Below are 16,030 nucleotides of genomic sequence, written 5' to 3'. Positions count from 1 at the left end.
TCTTATTATTTGAATTGAATGTTTTAAACTTATGTGGAATGCATTATATATTATTTTATATTACAATAGAATCAATAATTACAACATCAGAAAATATCAAACATAATATATACTGCTACAATAAAATACACTATGTACACCTATATAATATGAACTCTTACTAAATAATAATTTTATGTATAATAATTTTCAATATCATCTGTTCAATTTGGCTAGAGACATAGTTATATTTGTTTATCTCAGTTGTTAATGAAATAATTATATTTTTTTTCAATTTACATTTGCTTTTTCTCCATAATATGAAATACTGCAGAATTATTAGTTATTCGTGGTTAAGAAATAAAAATAAGAAGGAAAATTTACTTTTGCCGTATGATATTGTTGTATAGTTAAATATAAATGATCAACAAAACATCAAGAAATTTATTAAAAAATTGGAATGTAATTATCTATTTTAGCACGATGCTTTTGTGCAACACATTCCGCTATCCATACAATATTACGGCATTCTTGTTCCTTTAATTTAAGATAACTGTAGAATACTCCAAAGTGAAATTGTTGAAGGAAAGCATGAACATTTAAGCGAACCTGTGGTAATAATATTAAAATTAGAAAAATTTAAAGATATTTTGCTACATTAACTTTTGTGACAATATTAAATTTACCTCATGCTCAAAGAATTTATCTTCTAAAGTTTTATCACCAGGATTGTTACCTGCACCTTCAAATAAAGCACTGTATTCCTGAAAAAAGAATTCAAATGTAAAATTAACACATTTATATAAATGTATATTGTATATGAATTCAGAGATATAAATTTCTTAAAAAGTATAAGATCTTATTTTTAAAACATATACATACAACAAAGTATTCTGCTACAGCTTTGACCTGTTCATAATCATCAGCCCTTGCTAGTGCGGCTAATCCATCTGGATTTAATTTTCCACAACGTGGATACAATTTTGCTCTATCATCTTTACCCAATTCAGTTCCAAATGAATTTATGGTTATAATAATTGCTCGCCTATCAGCTTCAAACTGTACAAATAATTCGTATTTAATAAATTATGTCATTGGATTACGTTAATTTACATTCATTATACTGGTTGTAATTTTAAATTTGTAAGTTAGAAATAAGATTTATATCCACAAACACATACAGTGTATGGATTGAAGAAAATAAAAAAGAAAAAAATAGATAAGTTGTCATTGATTATATAAAATATTAATTTGAGAAAATTTAATACCGCAAGTATTTCACACATAGTATCTGCAGTTGTCCCACCAATTTCTTTACAAAATTTATAAAATGCTTCCAAATAAGCTTTGTATAATGTATTTCTGATTATTTCTATGTTCATTTCATCCAAATCTTGTTCAGAGATGCAATCCACAAAAAAGGGTGCTAGAATTTCATTGAATATTTAATATAGTAAAAAATAATAAATCAAGGTATGATTAAGGAATACAAACTATTTTATGCTTTCAATATATTACATAAAAATTTTAAGACGTATTTAAATATATTTCATACCTAAAGGAGTGTCTACCAAAACTGCGTTATAAAGTTCAGCAGGTGTAGCTGCTACATGAATAGCTTCCATTTGTTCGAAACTGCCTAGAGGGTGACATTTAGGGATCAACTCTGAAATTGGTCTTTGATGCAATGTTCCAGTAATTAGTAAAATAATATTATCGATCATATAACTATAAGTAATGAAATCTAAAAATTGCGACAAAGGTTCTACAGAATGGTTGCGCATATGTTGAAATTCCACAACAAGCTTTTCTCTTAATTTATCATCGATCACACTAACAGAAAGTGGTGATGGCTCATTAGCTAAAAAACTGCCATAATCTGTACCAGCCAAATGTAGTTTTAAATCTGTGGAAATAAAAATTAATTAATATCGATAGGTATTAATAATAAATTGAATATCATGTACTTTTTAAGTTTCAGATAATTTTTATTGTTTCTAGAACTGAAATGTAAGTGTTGAGTAAAACTTACCTTCAAGAGTTTCACATTGTACAAGATTAAGATAGTCACTTTGTTGAAGAATTCCACATTTAAAGCCTCGGCAAAGGCCCTCCAAATACCCTCCGTCGATGTTAAACATACAACCCTTCATTTTGGAGGATCGTTTATTACAATTACTCCAATTGAAATACCGATACGTCAAAGTTGAAATCGGACTCGCCCTTTTTCGTGTCGATCATATGACCATCTAGCGAGAAGTTTGTTGCAAGCCATGAAAAAATGGCTAAATTTCTGAATGATATCGACTTCGAGTAGCTATCGAATATTTGATCAAACTGATCCATTTAAATTTGATTTTTTCGAATTTTAGTAACTATTTTCTAATAATGCAAAATAATATACAATAGTTTACAACAGGTCAAAGATTATATTAAAATAATCATTAATCTAGTTAAATACAAAAACCTTTCACATTTTTCCTTCGTATTATTATGTATTATATCAAATTTAAAAAAATACTTTGATTTAACACTATATACTAAGTTAGTTTGTAGTGATCCCACAACAATGTACAAAAAATGACAAATGCACACGGGAAAACATATTATAAAACAGTAAATATATTATGGTTTTGAAAGTATGCAAAACTTAATGTACTTAATATATTCAAAAAATTAATTTAAGAAGTAATAAATTGAGTTTAAACTTTTCGATATGAATGTTTAGAGATAGGCGTTTAAAATAATTCTTTAAATAAGTTAAATTTTTAAGGGCAGTAGTATAAAATTCTATCATTTGAAGTATATATACGTACTAAATTTAGTAAACTCATCTATTCATATATTTATATTTGAGTTATCGAAATCATTTATACATACTACCGAGAAATATATTTACATCATACGTTGAAACCGAGGTGATATTACTACTTCTTTGCATTGTATAGTGAATGACGCATACTAGTATGGAAGACTGTTTTGATGTAATACGCTTTTTACCTGTGACGTGTTTTATCAATTTAAGTGTTTTTGATATTTTATTAATTATTAATTGATTTGTGGTAGAATATATTACACGAAGTAGTATGTTTGGAAAGAGAGAGAATTCAAAACGACAAACAAAACCCACTGGCAATCTTGCACAAGTATTATCTTGTAATGTTTTTAACCCTACTTTTCGATTGGTTACATTTTTCTAAACATAATATCTTTTAACAGTATGGAATTTTCGATGTACCAGCAACGTTAGATGATATAGGTAATGACTTTATGAATGACGATGACGATTTAGAAGCTGAATTAATAGCTTTAACATCTGGTGATGACAATGTTGGAAAATCTAGACGTGCTGGTAAGTAAATATTATTTGTATGCTTACTATTAATTATCTGTACGATCGATAACATATTAAATACAATATTGATATATTTTATCATTCGCATAGCATCTCGTAAACCAGTTCTTAAAGAAAATTTAGATGTAATGGTAACTGAAAGTATGAAAGATATAAATTTTGAAGAAGAGGTATCTGATGGAGAGGATGATCCAGAATTATTGGTATAAATTCTATCATTCGTGTTTTTATTTCTAATAGCTGTTTAGTTATATTAAACTCATTTTTAATATTTTATATTATGTCAGAGTGAACTTAAAATGATTACGAATGAGGGAATTTCTGAGTCTATAACTCCAGAGAAAGAAGAAAGTTTAGTAGCTGAAAACACAGAACAGTCTGAAACACAAAATGATAATGAAAGTATAATTAAACTCTTAAAAGAAAGATTACAACTTTATGAGATTGCTGAAAAAAAAGCAAAACGAGAAAATGAATTAAGTCGAGCAAGAAGGTTTAGCAGAGGTATTAAGACACTTACAGAATTATTGAAAAATGCTGAGGCAGGGAAATCTATTAGCGAAAACGATATACCACCGGAATTACCACCACACGCTACAGCTGAAACAACTGAGAAAGTACTAGTAACTAATAAAACAGAATTTACAGGTATTATTTAATAGAAAGCCATATTTCTTTTTTTGTTATGATTTGCTTTTTATAATCTTGTAATACTATATTTTTTAGAAGAAACTACCACTGCAGCTGAGGCTGATACTTATCCTGCAGAAAATAATACTGTTGAAGAGTCTGCTCCAATAAAAAGTATAGATGAAGAGGCATTAAAATTATTGAAAGATAGACAGCAACAATATAAAATGGCAGCAATAGCATGGAAAAGAGCTAGTAACATGAAAGAGGCTCTCCAATGTTTAAATATAGCCAAACATTTTGATATAGTTATTGCAGCAGTAAATGCAGGAGAAACAGTTGATTTATCAGATATGCCAGCTTCTCCAAATCTGCCTGGATTAGATACTACTACAGTATCAACTGAAAAGTCAGAAAAAACAGAAAGTGAGACACAGGGGAAGTCTTCTGCAGACATTCCCTCAACAGGTAAATTTTGATGGTAATTTAATAATTTACTTTGTGCATATAATATTACGAAAATGATATTAAACATATGAAGTGAATTAAATTTGTTAAAAATAATTATACTTCTAATGTTTTGTTTTATTGGGAAAACAGAAGTGAAACCATCAAGTTCAGAAAATTTAGAGGTTGCTTTAAAAGAACGTCTTGAAGCATGTAAAAAGATAAAAGCGACTGCAGAAGGTGAAGGAAACTCGTCTAAAGCTCGCAGATATGGCCGCATTTGCAAACAATTTGAAGATGCTATTAAATTATATGCTCGTGGAAAACTCGTTCCTTTTGATGAATTACCTACTATACCTGGTTTTGAACCCCTTACAGTTCCTTCGCAATCTGTACCTGATCCAGCAACAGATAAAAATGGAAAACCGTCAGATTTAATAACGCCAACCAGTACAGAATCTAAGCTACCTGAAAATAAAGTTTCTTCAGATCCAAAAGTTCCTGTCCCTCCTGCAAAAGCAGAAATAGGTAGTTGAGAAAATGTTATGATTTATAAAATGATCTACCATTGTTATAATATCTAATTAATATATATTTTAAATGATAGGGAAGAAGCAAAATCAAAAGACATCACGCGCTGAGAAACAGTTAGCTTTATTACAACAACGCCAACATGAATTAAAGCAAGCTGCTCTTAACGCAAAAAAAGAAGGAGATATAGAATTAGCCCGTACTTATCTAAGACAAGCAAAAGGAATGGATCCATTGATCGAAGCTAGTAGAGGAGGCTTACCAGTTGATATGAATTCTATACCATTGTCTCCAGCAGCAAAAACTGAGCTTAATGCAGATAGTATAATAGGTTTATTGGATGATAGTTTTACGGTAGTCGATACTGAAGATTGTTCAGAGAAAGTAATTGGAACGGATGAAGAAATTTATGAGAACCTTGAGTCACAATTAATGAAACAAATTAAGGTAAACTGATGACACAGGTAAAGTAAATTTATAAATCTTTAATCGTAAATTATGCAATTTTATTATAGTGGTGTTTATGCACCAGAGATCATTGTAAAGCATTAGGAGATGTATCTGGATATAATAAATGGGAACGTCTAGCACTGAATTATAAACGAGATTTAGATATGCTAACAGTTCGAAAACGTGATGCACTACCATCGCCACAACATCATTACGAGATAAAAACTCATACTATAGTTCAGTTAGTATAGTAAAGTTTTCCACTATGTTAGTTAATAGAATTATTACATTGTAATTGTAAATATATTGTTTTACAGGAGTTGCACAGATTTAAGCGATAGTGACATAGAAATTTCAATAATTAGGGGAATAAATTATTCGAAAGATGCAGATACTTATGTCATATTTGAATTCCCTTATCCTTCAGATAGTCCTCCATCAGATAGAACGGCTACTGTTAAAGGAACGTGTAACCCAGAATATGAAGCAGTATTTCCATTAACTGGAATAGATCGTTTATCAAGACAGTGTCAACGAACATTCAAAAGACATGCATTAAAATGTCAAGTTTGGGCTAAAGGGTAACGAAAATAGCGACGTAATCAAATTATGATTTATTCGTATTTTGACAATATTATAATTTTATAACGTGTATATATTTTTAAATAATTTATAATAAGTTTCTTTCCGATAACTTATACTATTTTTCCAATTAGAAACATTGGTAAAATAATATAATGTCATCTATTGTTTGTAAATAATATTTTTAAGGATAAAATATAATTATATATTAGATATAATAATATTGAAGATAGTAAATAGATGAGTACGTTGCTTGCAGATGCTCGCTGAATTCCATCCTGTGTTGCATTAACTCAAGGTATGAAAATTTCGTACTTTTGTAAAGCATTCAGCTTCTAAATTATGAACCAGAGATAATGTGCTACTGCTTTATTTGTTTTCTTTTTTCCTCTTATTCTTCTTTTTTTTTCAAAAGCGCATTTATTATAAGACTGAGGCATTATTAAGTAAATATTTCGAAATAAGAGGAATGAAAGTCGATTATAGAAAAAAATGTTTGGTTGTAAATAATTATTGTTGTAAATTGATACACTTGATTTCTATGATGCCCATATTGCACGAGCAGGCTGTAACAACGTAAACTTGTATTTATAGATTTTAGATTTAAATTGTACAAGTCCCAAATATTGAAACATCCTTTTGCTACTGCATGTAATTTGTATTTTTTATTTTGCAGAGGATTTTTTAGAAGCGATAGTCTCTTAGGTACAGTAACAGTAAAATTACAACCCTTGGAAACTCAATGTGTACTTCATGACTCGTTTCCGGTAAATAATAAAGACTATTTGTTAAATATTATTTTCTAATTAAATACGTAATTCTTATATTAAAGAAATACTATATTATCGTAGTTAATGGATGGAAGGAAGCCAACAGGTGGGAAACTTGAGTTAAAAATACGTTTGAGAAATCCGATTGTTACAAAACAGATAGAAAAGATTACAGACAAGTGGCTGGTTATTGATTATTGACTAATATCCTAGAATTGCGATTGTAAATTTATTTTGTCAGCGATTGCACCATCGAGGCTTTGGAAATGTAACATGCTGATCAAGATGTGATAGAAATATGTATTTTGTTTTATTAACAGCTTTAATCAAGTTGATATGAATATGTATATCATCAACAAAAAAAATAACTTGTATAATATAACATAAGCATTCAGCCGATATAGAAATATAATACATAACAAATATGTACAGAAGCATAATTTAATATGTAAATATTGAAGCACAGTATGCAAAAATTTGTAAACATCATGTATGTATGTGTGGCTGATAATTATTTTTTTAATCTTAATATATAGAAACAAATGGTATATTCCTCTGCTTTGTTTTTTTCTATTAAATTATGATTTGTTATAGATCCTAGCGAATAACTTGAATGATCATTATGAGCAATTTTATAAATATAATTTTGTAATCATTTATTGTTTAAATAAAGAAATTGAAAATTATATCCTAAACATATAAATTACCTCTTAAGATAAGTATAAGATTATCAATAAATATAAAGGCTTACTAACTATATCGTTGAGTTACTAATTTGAAATTAATTTGGGATTCAAATGTTATAGAGTATTTAAAAAGGAACGTGTTTAAATAATTGAGCCCTAAATATAACTGAACTTAATTAGCATGCACGTAAGGGACTATCGGTTGTACATATCGAACAATTTAAACGCGGAGAAGGAACGATTGCGAACTGAAGCTGAATCCACATTTCCAGAGAACAATACAGCAGGTGAACCCCACTAACAAACTATTGTCTGATAATCGTTCAACTCTGTCTCCTCCCAGTTCGTCATTCTACTGTTTCATTCTCATCTACGTGATTCTAATCACCACAAATCCTTGTAATTTATATAATACTTACGAGATATTTATTCGTCATAATATACAAACAAATAATCGATTTAATAAAATAAACACGAGGCATAAGCTTTAACATAAAAATCATCGTATTTCATAAATAAAGTTATCTTAACATATTTTTGAATGTTATATATATTGTATATAAAGTAATTTGAATATTTTTATCGTGATTTGATCTTAAATTAATAGTAAATATATCGATTTTGACGCAGTTATTGACAAATGACGTATATTCGATTGCAAAATATAATTAAGACAAAATATATGACGAATTCGTAAACTTGCAACGAAATAGAAATTACGATATACAATCAAAAAGCACAAAAAATAAAAAGAAAATTTATCATTTCCCTATAATAATTATAGGAGATTTACGATCAGCTTAGAGATTCTTTTTGCACGAGCTTCTATTCATTAAGTATTGTATTTCTTTCCACAATACGATTTAAATCAAATACATATTTCACACTCGACTAGAATTTCTCGAAAAACTGAATAAAAAAAATCAGTTCTTCGAAACGATCTTTGTAACTCATCGGCCTTTTGTGATCCACATACGAAAGGGTCAGAGTGCGGTACAAAAGGATGCTCGAAAAGATTGGTACACAAAAGCGATTGACACCCACCGTGTCGAACACTAGTGTGTCTAGTGGTTCCCGAAACACTGTTCGACCATGTCGTCGCTCGATTTCCATCGGTTAGGCACAAAAGTCTTTCCCGCGGTGCGCGTATCGATCTCTCACTATTGGAAAACAATGGGATTTATTTGCCAATTAGACAATTAGGTCGGCTGAAAGGGCGCAGAGCAACCGAAACTTCGGCGTACCGCGAATCTGGATTACTCGGTTCAGTGCAGAGTGTTTGGCGAGTATATACATACCGCGGTTAATGTTGACCTTTCGGCCTCAGCCAGCGGGATTCTGCGTGCAAATTAACGATGTTTGTTCTCAACCCTTTGGCCTGCCTTGATTCACCAATCTCGTTGGCTAGCCCTATCTGATCGTTAGCTACGTTAGTTCTTTGTGCGCGATTTAATTCTAACCTTTGAACGTTCGCAAAATGTTGAAAAATCGATAGATTATAATACATTTTATTACTGTATTCTGGCTCTTTTAGTGTATACAGAAGTTTGAAGTATTTGTGCTGGAGGTTAGGTTAGTGATCTATATACATTATACATATATTGACCATTGAGAATTATATATCGTTTTATATAATATAAGATAGAAAAAATATATATGTATATGTCACTGGTAGAATAATAAAATGTTATTTTCATATATTATTTCTAATATCAATAGAGAAAATAGTTCATAAATATAGAAATATGAGTGCATAACAATATTAAAATCTTTTGATTGCCACAAAATATAACAGATTGAGAATTATATCGATTTAAATGGAACTTTTAAAACTATTAAATTTGTAAATTTTATAATCTGTAAATGAATTATTCGTAATTTGATACTTAATCGAATTACAATTTTATTCTCAGTCGCAATATATTTTCTTAATTTTAAGAAATATGTGTTTTTTTACAATAATAAAAATAACATATTTCATTTTGTGAATAACAGAGATGGACTGACTTACACCATTATGGTTTATAGTTTACCATCTATAGTTTATTACCTATCATTACCACATATCATTACTTTTATATATCATTACTATTGCTATTATCGTTACTATATCACAAATTTTATTAATTTTAATTTATGCTAATTCTTTGATCGTTTTATCATTGCCAATAACTATTATTATCGTTATTTCTAAACGCAAAATCACTTGCGTCCGTATACAAATGAATAACTGTTAGAGCAGACAGTGGTTTTAGTTAGATCACGAAGTCCAGCCACGCCTCCGTGTTCGCTTCGCGCTACACGTGCTCGTCGTCGACAACTCCTTCTTTTTCGAAATCGTTTCTCGTAGATAGAGTCCGGTTACACGGTTTCTGCTTATTCGGCAGATGACCGGACGTGACGTCACTGGAACCATGCGAGTGTTGATTGCAGATGCTAGATGCGACTTGACACCCGGTTTCTTTTGCCTTCCTTCTCCTCGCGAATCCACCTCGCGGGGTACATCGCGGCTTCGCGTTACGTGATGCCTCGGTTTGGTCGTCTTTCGTGTCAAAATCTACGACGCATAACTTTATATCTATAGGTATACTACTGGCACTGGACTAGCCAGAATATCCTTGTTGCCAACTGAATTTCGAAGAAAATTATTTTATTGGTCTTAGCGACTGAAAATGTTACACGTTACGATATAAGTGGAAAATTTTTATTCGTCTCTTATTTTCTCTATGTTAATACTCGTTGTTCTTTATTAATTTAACATTTGTTTGACTAGATCCAACAAATAAAATTCCAAGATCTATTATTCGATAAATCTATTCACGAAAAGTTTCGTGTATGTATTAGGTACAAGTCGAAAATTCGAAATTAAAGTTATTTCTGTTAATTTGAAAGTTTTTTAATTAAATTGAAGAAATTTGAATATTTGTAGTTCTTTCTTTAAGTATATACGATCTATTTCCTCTTTTAATAATCACTTATATATATCAATACTGTTATTAAAATATATTTAGTATCCGTTGATATACGGCACAATAGCGACTGGTATAAGAATTTATAAAGAATAGTGAAATTTAAAGCTGAAACATCGATGCTCTTATCTGATATGAAAGAGTGTAGCGAATAATCAAGGAAATATCATTAGATATGTATTTTCTACAAACGATAAGCGTAAATTAAGGTACAAAAATACATTTTCCAGTAGAAGATGCCTAAATTTTCATTTCAGAGTTATCTTTTTGCAATTTCGTAATTTGCTTTCGTTTTAACGTGGCAAACAATAGAAGAAAGGTAATTTTCGTTCGATCCTTTATTCTCGAACGATCGAAATATTGCAACTCCATGCATTTCTCATACGAACTTTGTTCATTTCTATTATATAATATTTTCTTTTACTCGTGGTGCGTCAGAGATTATGGTATGTAATTCATAGTTTTATCACACATGTATGTACTTATTTTATTGTATTATCACATGTTATCATATATTTTAGAAAAATTATTCATGATTATTAATTTCGCTATAAATTTCATCAACATCCATCTGTTTTAATACATCTATTTTGCATATACCTATACTTACATTTTATATACAGGGTGGTTTATATACAGGGTATACTGGTGGTACAAGCGGAAAGGGGGTGATTCTACGCGAAAAAAGAAATCGAAAATATAGAATGAAAATTTAAAAATTTAAAAAATTAAAAAAATGACGTCAATCGAGGCAACGATCTACAGTGAGATCCGTTATAACGAGACGTGATAAAGTGCACGCGTACCGAGCGAAAATTCAAAGTCGATTTTCTCGAAAACAAAGCCTCGAACGAAAAATTTGTATTCTATATTTTCGACTTCTTTTTTCGCGTAGAATCACCCCCTTTTCGCTTGTACCACCAGTTACCAACCACCCTTTATATTATATAGGTGTATTACTAGACTGCGGATGTGTATGCAAATTCACATTTTCACGGACAAAGTTAAACAAATGAGATTTAAACGGATTTATTTGCACAAAATACTGCAACGAATATTATACTTTGGATAATTTGTATATATTTCTGCACGTTACGTGCATTCTACGTAGTTGTGCATCTTGAAATTCCTGGCTATCGCTAATATAATTTACCTCTATCGAAAGATTGAACAAAACAAAGAGCTACTTACTTGTCGTCGATACGCGTTGCTAACGATTACATACCATCGACGAACAACCTTCGATCTTAATAAAAACTAAAAAGAGATGTATGAAAATTCTGAGATCGTTCCATACCAGACCAAACAAAGTTGCATTTAATATTTTTGATTGTAAAAATACCACATGTGCAGATCGATTAGCCACATTTTCGCAATCTTTCCACGCGATGAAGTTCTTTGGCTATCAAGTTCAAAAAAAACGAGGGCTGTTATCGCGATGTACATGTATGTGTACCACGCGGGGCGTAGACGATCACGGGTGGCGAAGAACGAAGGTCGCCGATTTGAAGTCAAGGCGACGAAGATCTCGCCGCCCGACACGAACCGAACGATGCAACGCGATCATTGTAATCACATTATTGGCCTCATTTATTTCCCTATACCGATGATAAATGCAATATATTTGCAATTATAGCATATCGCGAGTATGTATGTCTATGAGATGGAATCATTCATCGCCGCAGCAGTCGTGGTCGTCGAGTGATTACGCGGACGAGTGGACGAGAGCCGCGCCGCAGAGGTTGAAAATTAACGACGTTCTAACATTCTTTTAACTATTTTGAACCATTTTTAACCAAAGGAACGGTTGAGTCGCGACTGGTTGGCTCCTTCGTGATTTTTGATCCTCGCGATGACTACGATACGATGCGATAGAAACAACGTTTGATCTTGAATTTTCAATCCGATGCTGTGGTGAATTTTTTACAATTAATTTTTCCGTCTTTCTTTGTCCTCCTCTTTCTTGCTCTCTCTTTCTCTCTCTTTCTTTTTCTCTTGTAGGTATAGTTCGTACGTACAGCGATGTAAAATATAAATACTTCCTTTTCGTGACTCGGTAGGATTAGAATAAAATTATGGGATCGTTCAACGAAAATGAGCAATGAGTTCTATTAACGATGAAGTTGAAGGGAATACGGTAAGAGTCAACAAATTAGGAAGAGCCGATGGAGTGAATCATTGGAGAGAATCGGACGAATCAATGTTTACTTATCTCGAAAGAATCGCGAGCAGATAAAGGGCGTATAAAAAGTGCCAGCAATAGGGGAGATATTGGCTATTAAATTTAATAGCCAGGGAAGAGAAACGATGGTTTTTCTGTTCTCTTCTTCGTCCACTTCCATCCTTAGCTTTGCTAAAACAATAAAAACTTGCCATTAATAACGGCGTGGTGACAAATATGACGGAACTTCCGACGTGGTCCGGAAGTCGCTAAATGTGCCAGCGGTTAGTCTCATTCCCCTCCGCGAACTTCGTTCCCCGTTTCTTCGTTTCAACCGGCTGGACTTCGATAAACGTATTTTATATCAATCCTTGTAAACTATTTAACGAAAGATCGAAGTCTAAAATATCTCACGAGTCTTCTCTTCATTCGAAGACAAACTTGCAATAATTCTGAAAGGGATGAATCTCGCTTTCAAAGACTAGCTAATCTGAACTATAACTTACTATTAGTACCAGTATTAGTTAATATACAGGGTGGTTGGTAACTGGCGGTACAAACGGAAAGGGCGTGATTCTACGCGAAAAAAGAAGTCGAAAATATAGAATAAAAATTTTTTCTTTTTTTAAATTTTTTTAAAAATGTACAGTGAGATCCGTTATAACGAGACGCGATAAAGTGCACGCGTACCGAGCGAACATTCAAAGTCGATTTTCTCGAAAACAAAGCCTCGAACGAAAAATTTTTATTCTGTATTTTCGACTTCTTTTTTCGCGTAGAATCACCCCCGTTTCCGCTTGTACCACCAGTTACCAACCACCCTGTATATAGACAGTAAATATATTATACTTGCTAATTTGTAACTTGTAACGAATCATCTTCTCTAGAATATGTAATTATAGTCTGTATTCTTATTAATAGTAATTTATTTATTTAATAATAAGTAATCTATTTCGCTTGTGTCTAATGTATTGGACTAGCAACTAAGTGATGCGGATTCTGTCAATACCACCTAATGACAACATCCACAGTCACTTGCCAACCCAATATTAATCTACTCTACTCCTCTGTTGATTGTTCTATGTTAGAATTATGGTTATTACATGTAAATATCATAAAAGCTTAACTTATGCAGGTGGCGTAAACATCTCGTTCGACCATAGGACGATATACTAATTCCTACGACTGCAAACAATTTTTACAAAATCAAAATGTTTGTTTTCGTCAAATTTTACAGAGATAGAGTATAAAATTTGCAAACACCCTCATTTAGGTTCATCGCTATAGTGAATCGTCCCTTAGGTATTGAGCATTTGAGAGCTAGTTTGTCAAACAGGTACTCGATCCATGCTGAAATATCCTACGATCGAGTACAATACAGTCTTTTATATAAACATTTAATATATTTTTTTCATCTTTGAACGTTCTGCCGAATAATACATCTCTAAATGAATAGTCACATCTCGTCCATTTACTAAACAACTAGATATGTTTAAAGACAGTTACATATCAGTGTCTGGAAATCCGTATGCAAATAAAGCTTCTCTATAAATAGTTGCATGGTAGAAATATTCTATAGATTCGTCGCGATACCCTTCTCTCTCGTCGAAGAGCGACTTATCGCTCGCGGAACAGAACATTATGTTTTTAATCACGGCGACACAAATACCGCGATTCGATTGTTCCCCAGGCCGATACACAGCGATGATCCGAGAATAATTGAGGCACGAACGGCAAACAGATCTGTATCCTAACTACTGGAGGCAGGGGGTACCGCTGCCTTTTCCCCCTTTTCTCCACCTTTTACCAACCCTGCACTCTATGACCGTGGCACGATCTTTACTTTATTGTCATCTGTCATCGCGCCGCGAACAAATGAGCGTCTCAACAGCCGGCAGACAAATGACTCCAAGGATTATCCGGCGAACGTTCTTCGTCCTTTTCTCTCTTCGTTTCTCTTCCCATCTTCCTTCCTCCTTCGCCCTTCCCAATTCCAATTCCTTCTCTCTTTTTCATTGCGATTCTCTCTTTTCTATTGTCGCTACTATTCCTTTCTTTTTCTCCGTACCAGTGTTTCCCAACCATTTTTGAGTCACGACCCTCTTTTCTAATAGCCAGATATCTATGTAACCCACTGATTGTCCTTCCTTTCCATAGTAGGTTTTGCGGGGTTACAGCGACTACGTATTCTCTTGGACCGTCTTACAAAATCGAACTACAGCAAGTAACATTAGCGAAATTTCTTAAGTCACGAGTTGCCAGTTACCAGGTACGAATAAATTCTCTTCTTCAACGCTAACAAATTTGATGACAAAAGAAACGAGATCTTACGAATTACCGGTCGTTCGATCGTTCTACGCGACGCAACATCGAGAAGTTGTAAAAGAGAGGTTTGCAACTTACAATTTTCCATTCGTCGTTTTAGCGATACGTACGTATGGAGGGAAAAAACATTTTTAAGCAGGTAAAGAAAACGTCCCGATTAAGAACTAGTCATGAGCGGTCATCGCACACGACTATAAATATCCCCAGCAAAATATTGGACTGACAACTAAGTGAGATTGCGGATTTTGTCATCAAAAATGACGGATGTTATCGACAAAATCTGCAATCGCTTAGTTGCCAACACGATAGATTCTCCTCGATGTACTCTCTGCGAAAACCACGTAATTACGCGATGAGTGAACGTAGGAAAATCGAACAGCTGAGACGAAGACGCTAATATCCAACGACATAAAAAATACAGTGGAACTGGTCAACGATACCGACGTATATTACAAAATTTAACCTTAACAACACCATCTTTGTCGTTGATAACCGACAGGTCGATGCGAATGAAAAAAACAAAAATATATTAACAAGTCGACTGTCGTAATAATCGCGAATATCTGGTTGCTTCTAGCCCCAACTGTTTTATTCTCGAATAACATAGCAACAAGGTTGTTTAACCATCGTTGAAATGAACTTTTCGTTGTCTTTTGTCGAGCTATGCCACTCGATTCACGCGACCCACGTAGCTGAAGCTTCTCACAGCGGTCAACGTGTAAAAATAGATAATTCAGAGGATAACTTTAATTTAACGTTTAAACCGCGTTCAAAATCTTTAACTGAAAGTAACCGAAAGTAACTTTTTGAGTGTCACTGGTTGGGAACCCGAATTTTATACGTACCTTTCCCGATTCCTCCTTTCCACCCTTCATTTCGTTTCTTTCTCTCATCCTTTTATGCCATACTCTCTTCGTTCTTGTCATTGATCGTCCGTTTCTCTCGCTTCTTTCCTTACGAATGAATCGCAGAATATCCCCGAATATCAACCGATTAGTTTGTTTCGCGATGGCCGAAATATCCTACGAGTCAGTGAGTGATTCTTGGATCCTTGAAGCGGTCGTATCAGCGTGGACCGCAGACTGGAGGTCCTGGACGATCGTAGATGAACGTAGATTTCGTCATTGCGGCTTCTCTGCTACGAT

At 32.7% G+C, this 16,030-nt stretch overlaps 2 protein-coding genes across 3 annotated transcripts; one reads left to right on the top strand and one right to left on the bottom strand.

Moving 5' to 3' along the window:
- Positions 1–89: 89 nt before the first annotated feature.
- On the bottom strand, positions 90–2,228 carry LOC117233393 (V-type proton ATPase subunit d). Its single transcript, XM_033493648.1, has 6 exons — positions 2,012–2,228; positions 1,535–1,885; positions 1,248–1,405; positions 862–1,038; positions 666–743; positions 90–588 (listed from the first exon to the last, which is right to left on the bottom strand). The coding sequence occupies exons 1-6, from the start codon at positions 2,130–2,132 to the stop codon at positions 427–429; spliced, it is 1,047 nt and encodes a 348-aa protein (XP_033349539.1). The 5' UTR covers positions 2,133–2,228; the 3' UTR covers positions 90–426.
- Positions 2,229–2,929: 701 nt separating this feature from the next.
- On the top strand, positions 2,930–7,339 carry LOC117233389 (coiled-coil and C2 domain-containing protein 1-like). 2 transcript variants are annotated; one of them, XM_033493644.1, is made up of 12 exons: positions 2,930–3,125; positions 3,199–3,331; positions 3,425–3,537; positions 3,622–3,982; positions 4,061–4,432; positions 4,565–4,939; positions 5,019–5,389; positions 5,458–5,633; positions 5,710–5,973; positions 6,234–6,272; positions 6,651–6,741; positions 6,826–7,339. In XM_033493644.1, the coding sequence occupies exons 1-12, from the start codon at positions 3,066–3,068 to the stop codon at positions 6,943–6,945; spliced, it is 2,475 nt and encodes an 824-aa protein (XP_033349535.1). In that variant the 5' UTR covers positions 2,930–3,065; the 3' UTR covers positions 6,946–7,339. The 2 variants fall into 2 exon arrangements, with proteins under 2 accessions (XP_033349535.1, XP_033349536.1); XM_033493645.1 differs by lacking the exon at positions 6,234–6,272.
- The last annotated feature ends 8,691 nt before the right edge of the window (positions 7,340–16,030 follow it).

The sequence above is a fragment of the Bombus vosnesenskii genome, unplaced genomic scaffold, assembly GCF_011952255.1.
Source record: "Bombus vosnesenskii isolate JDL3184/JDL3185 unplaced genomic scaffold, Bvos_JDL3184-5_v1.1 scf7180000013295, whole genome shotgun sequence".
Lineage (NCBI taxonomy): Eukaryota > Metazoa > Arthropoda > Insecta > Hymenoptera > Apidae > Bombus > Bombus vosnesenskii.
The sequence above is the reverse complement of the archived record's forward strand: the minus strand, read 5'-3'. Positions and strand labels throughout refer to the sequence as shown.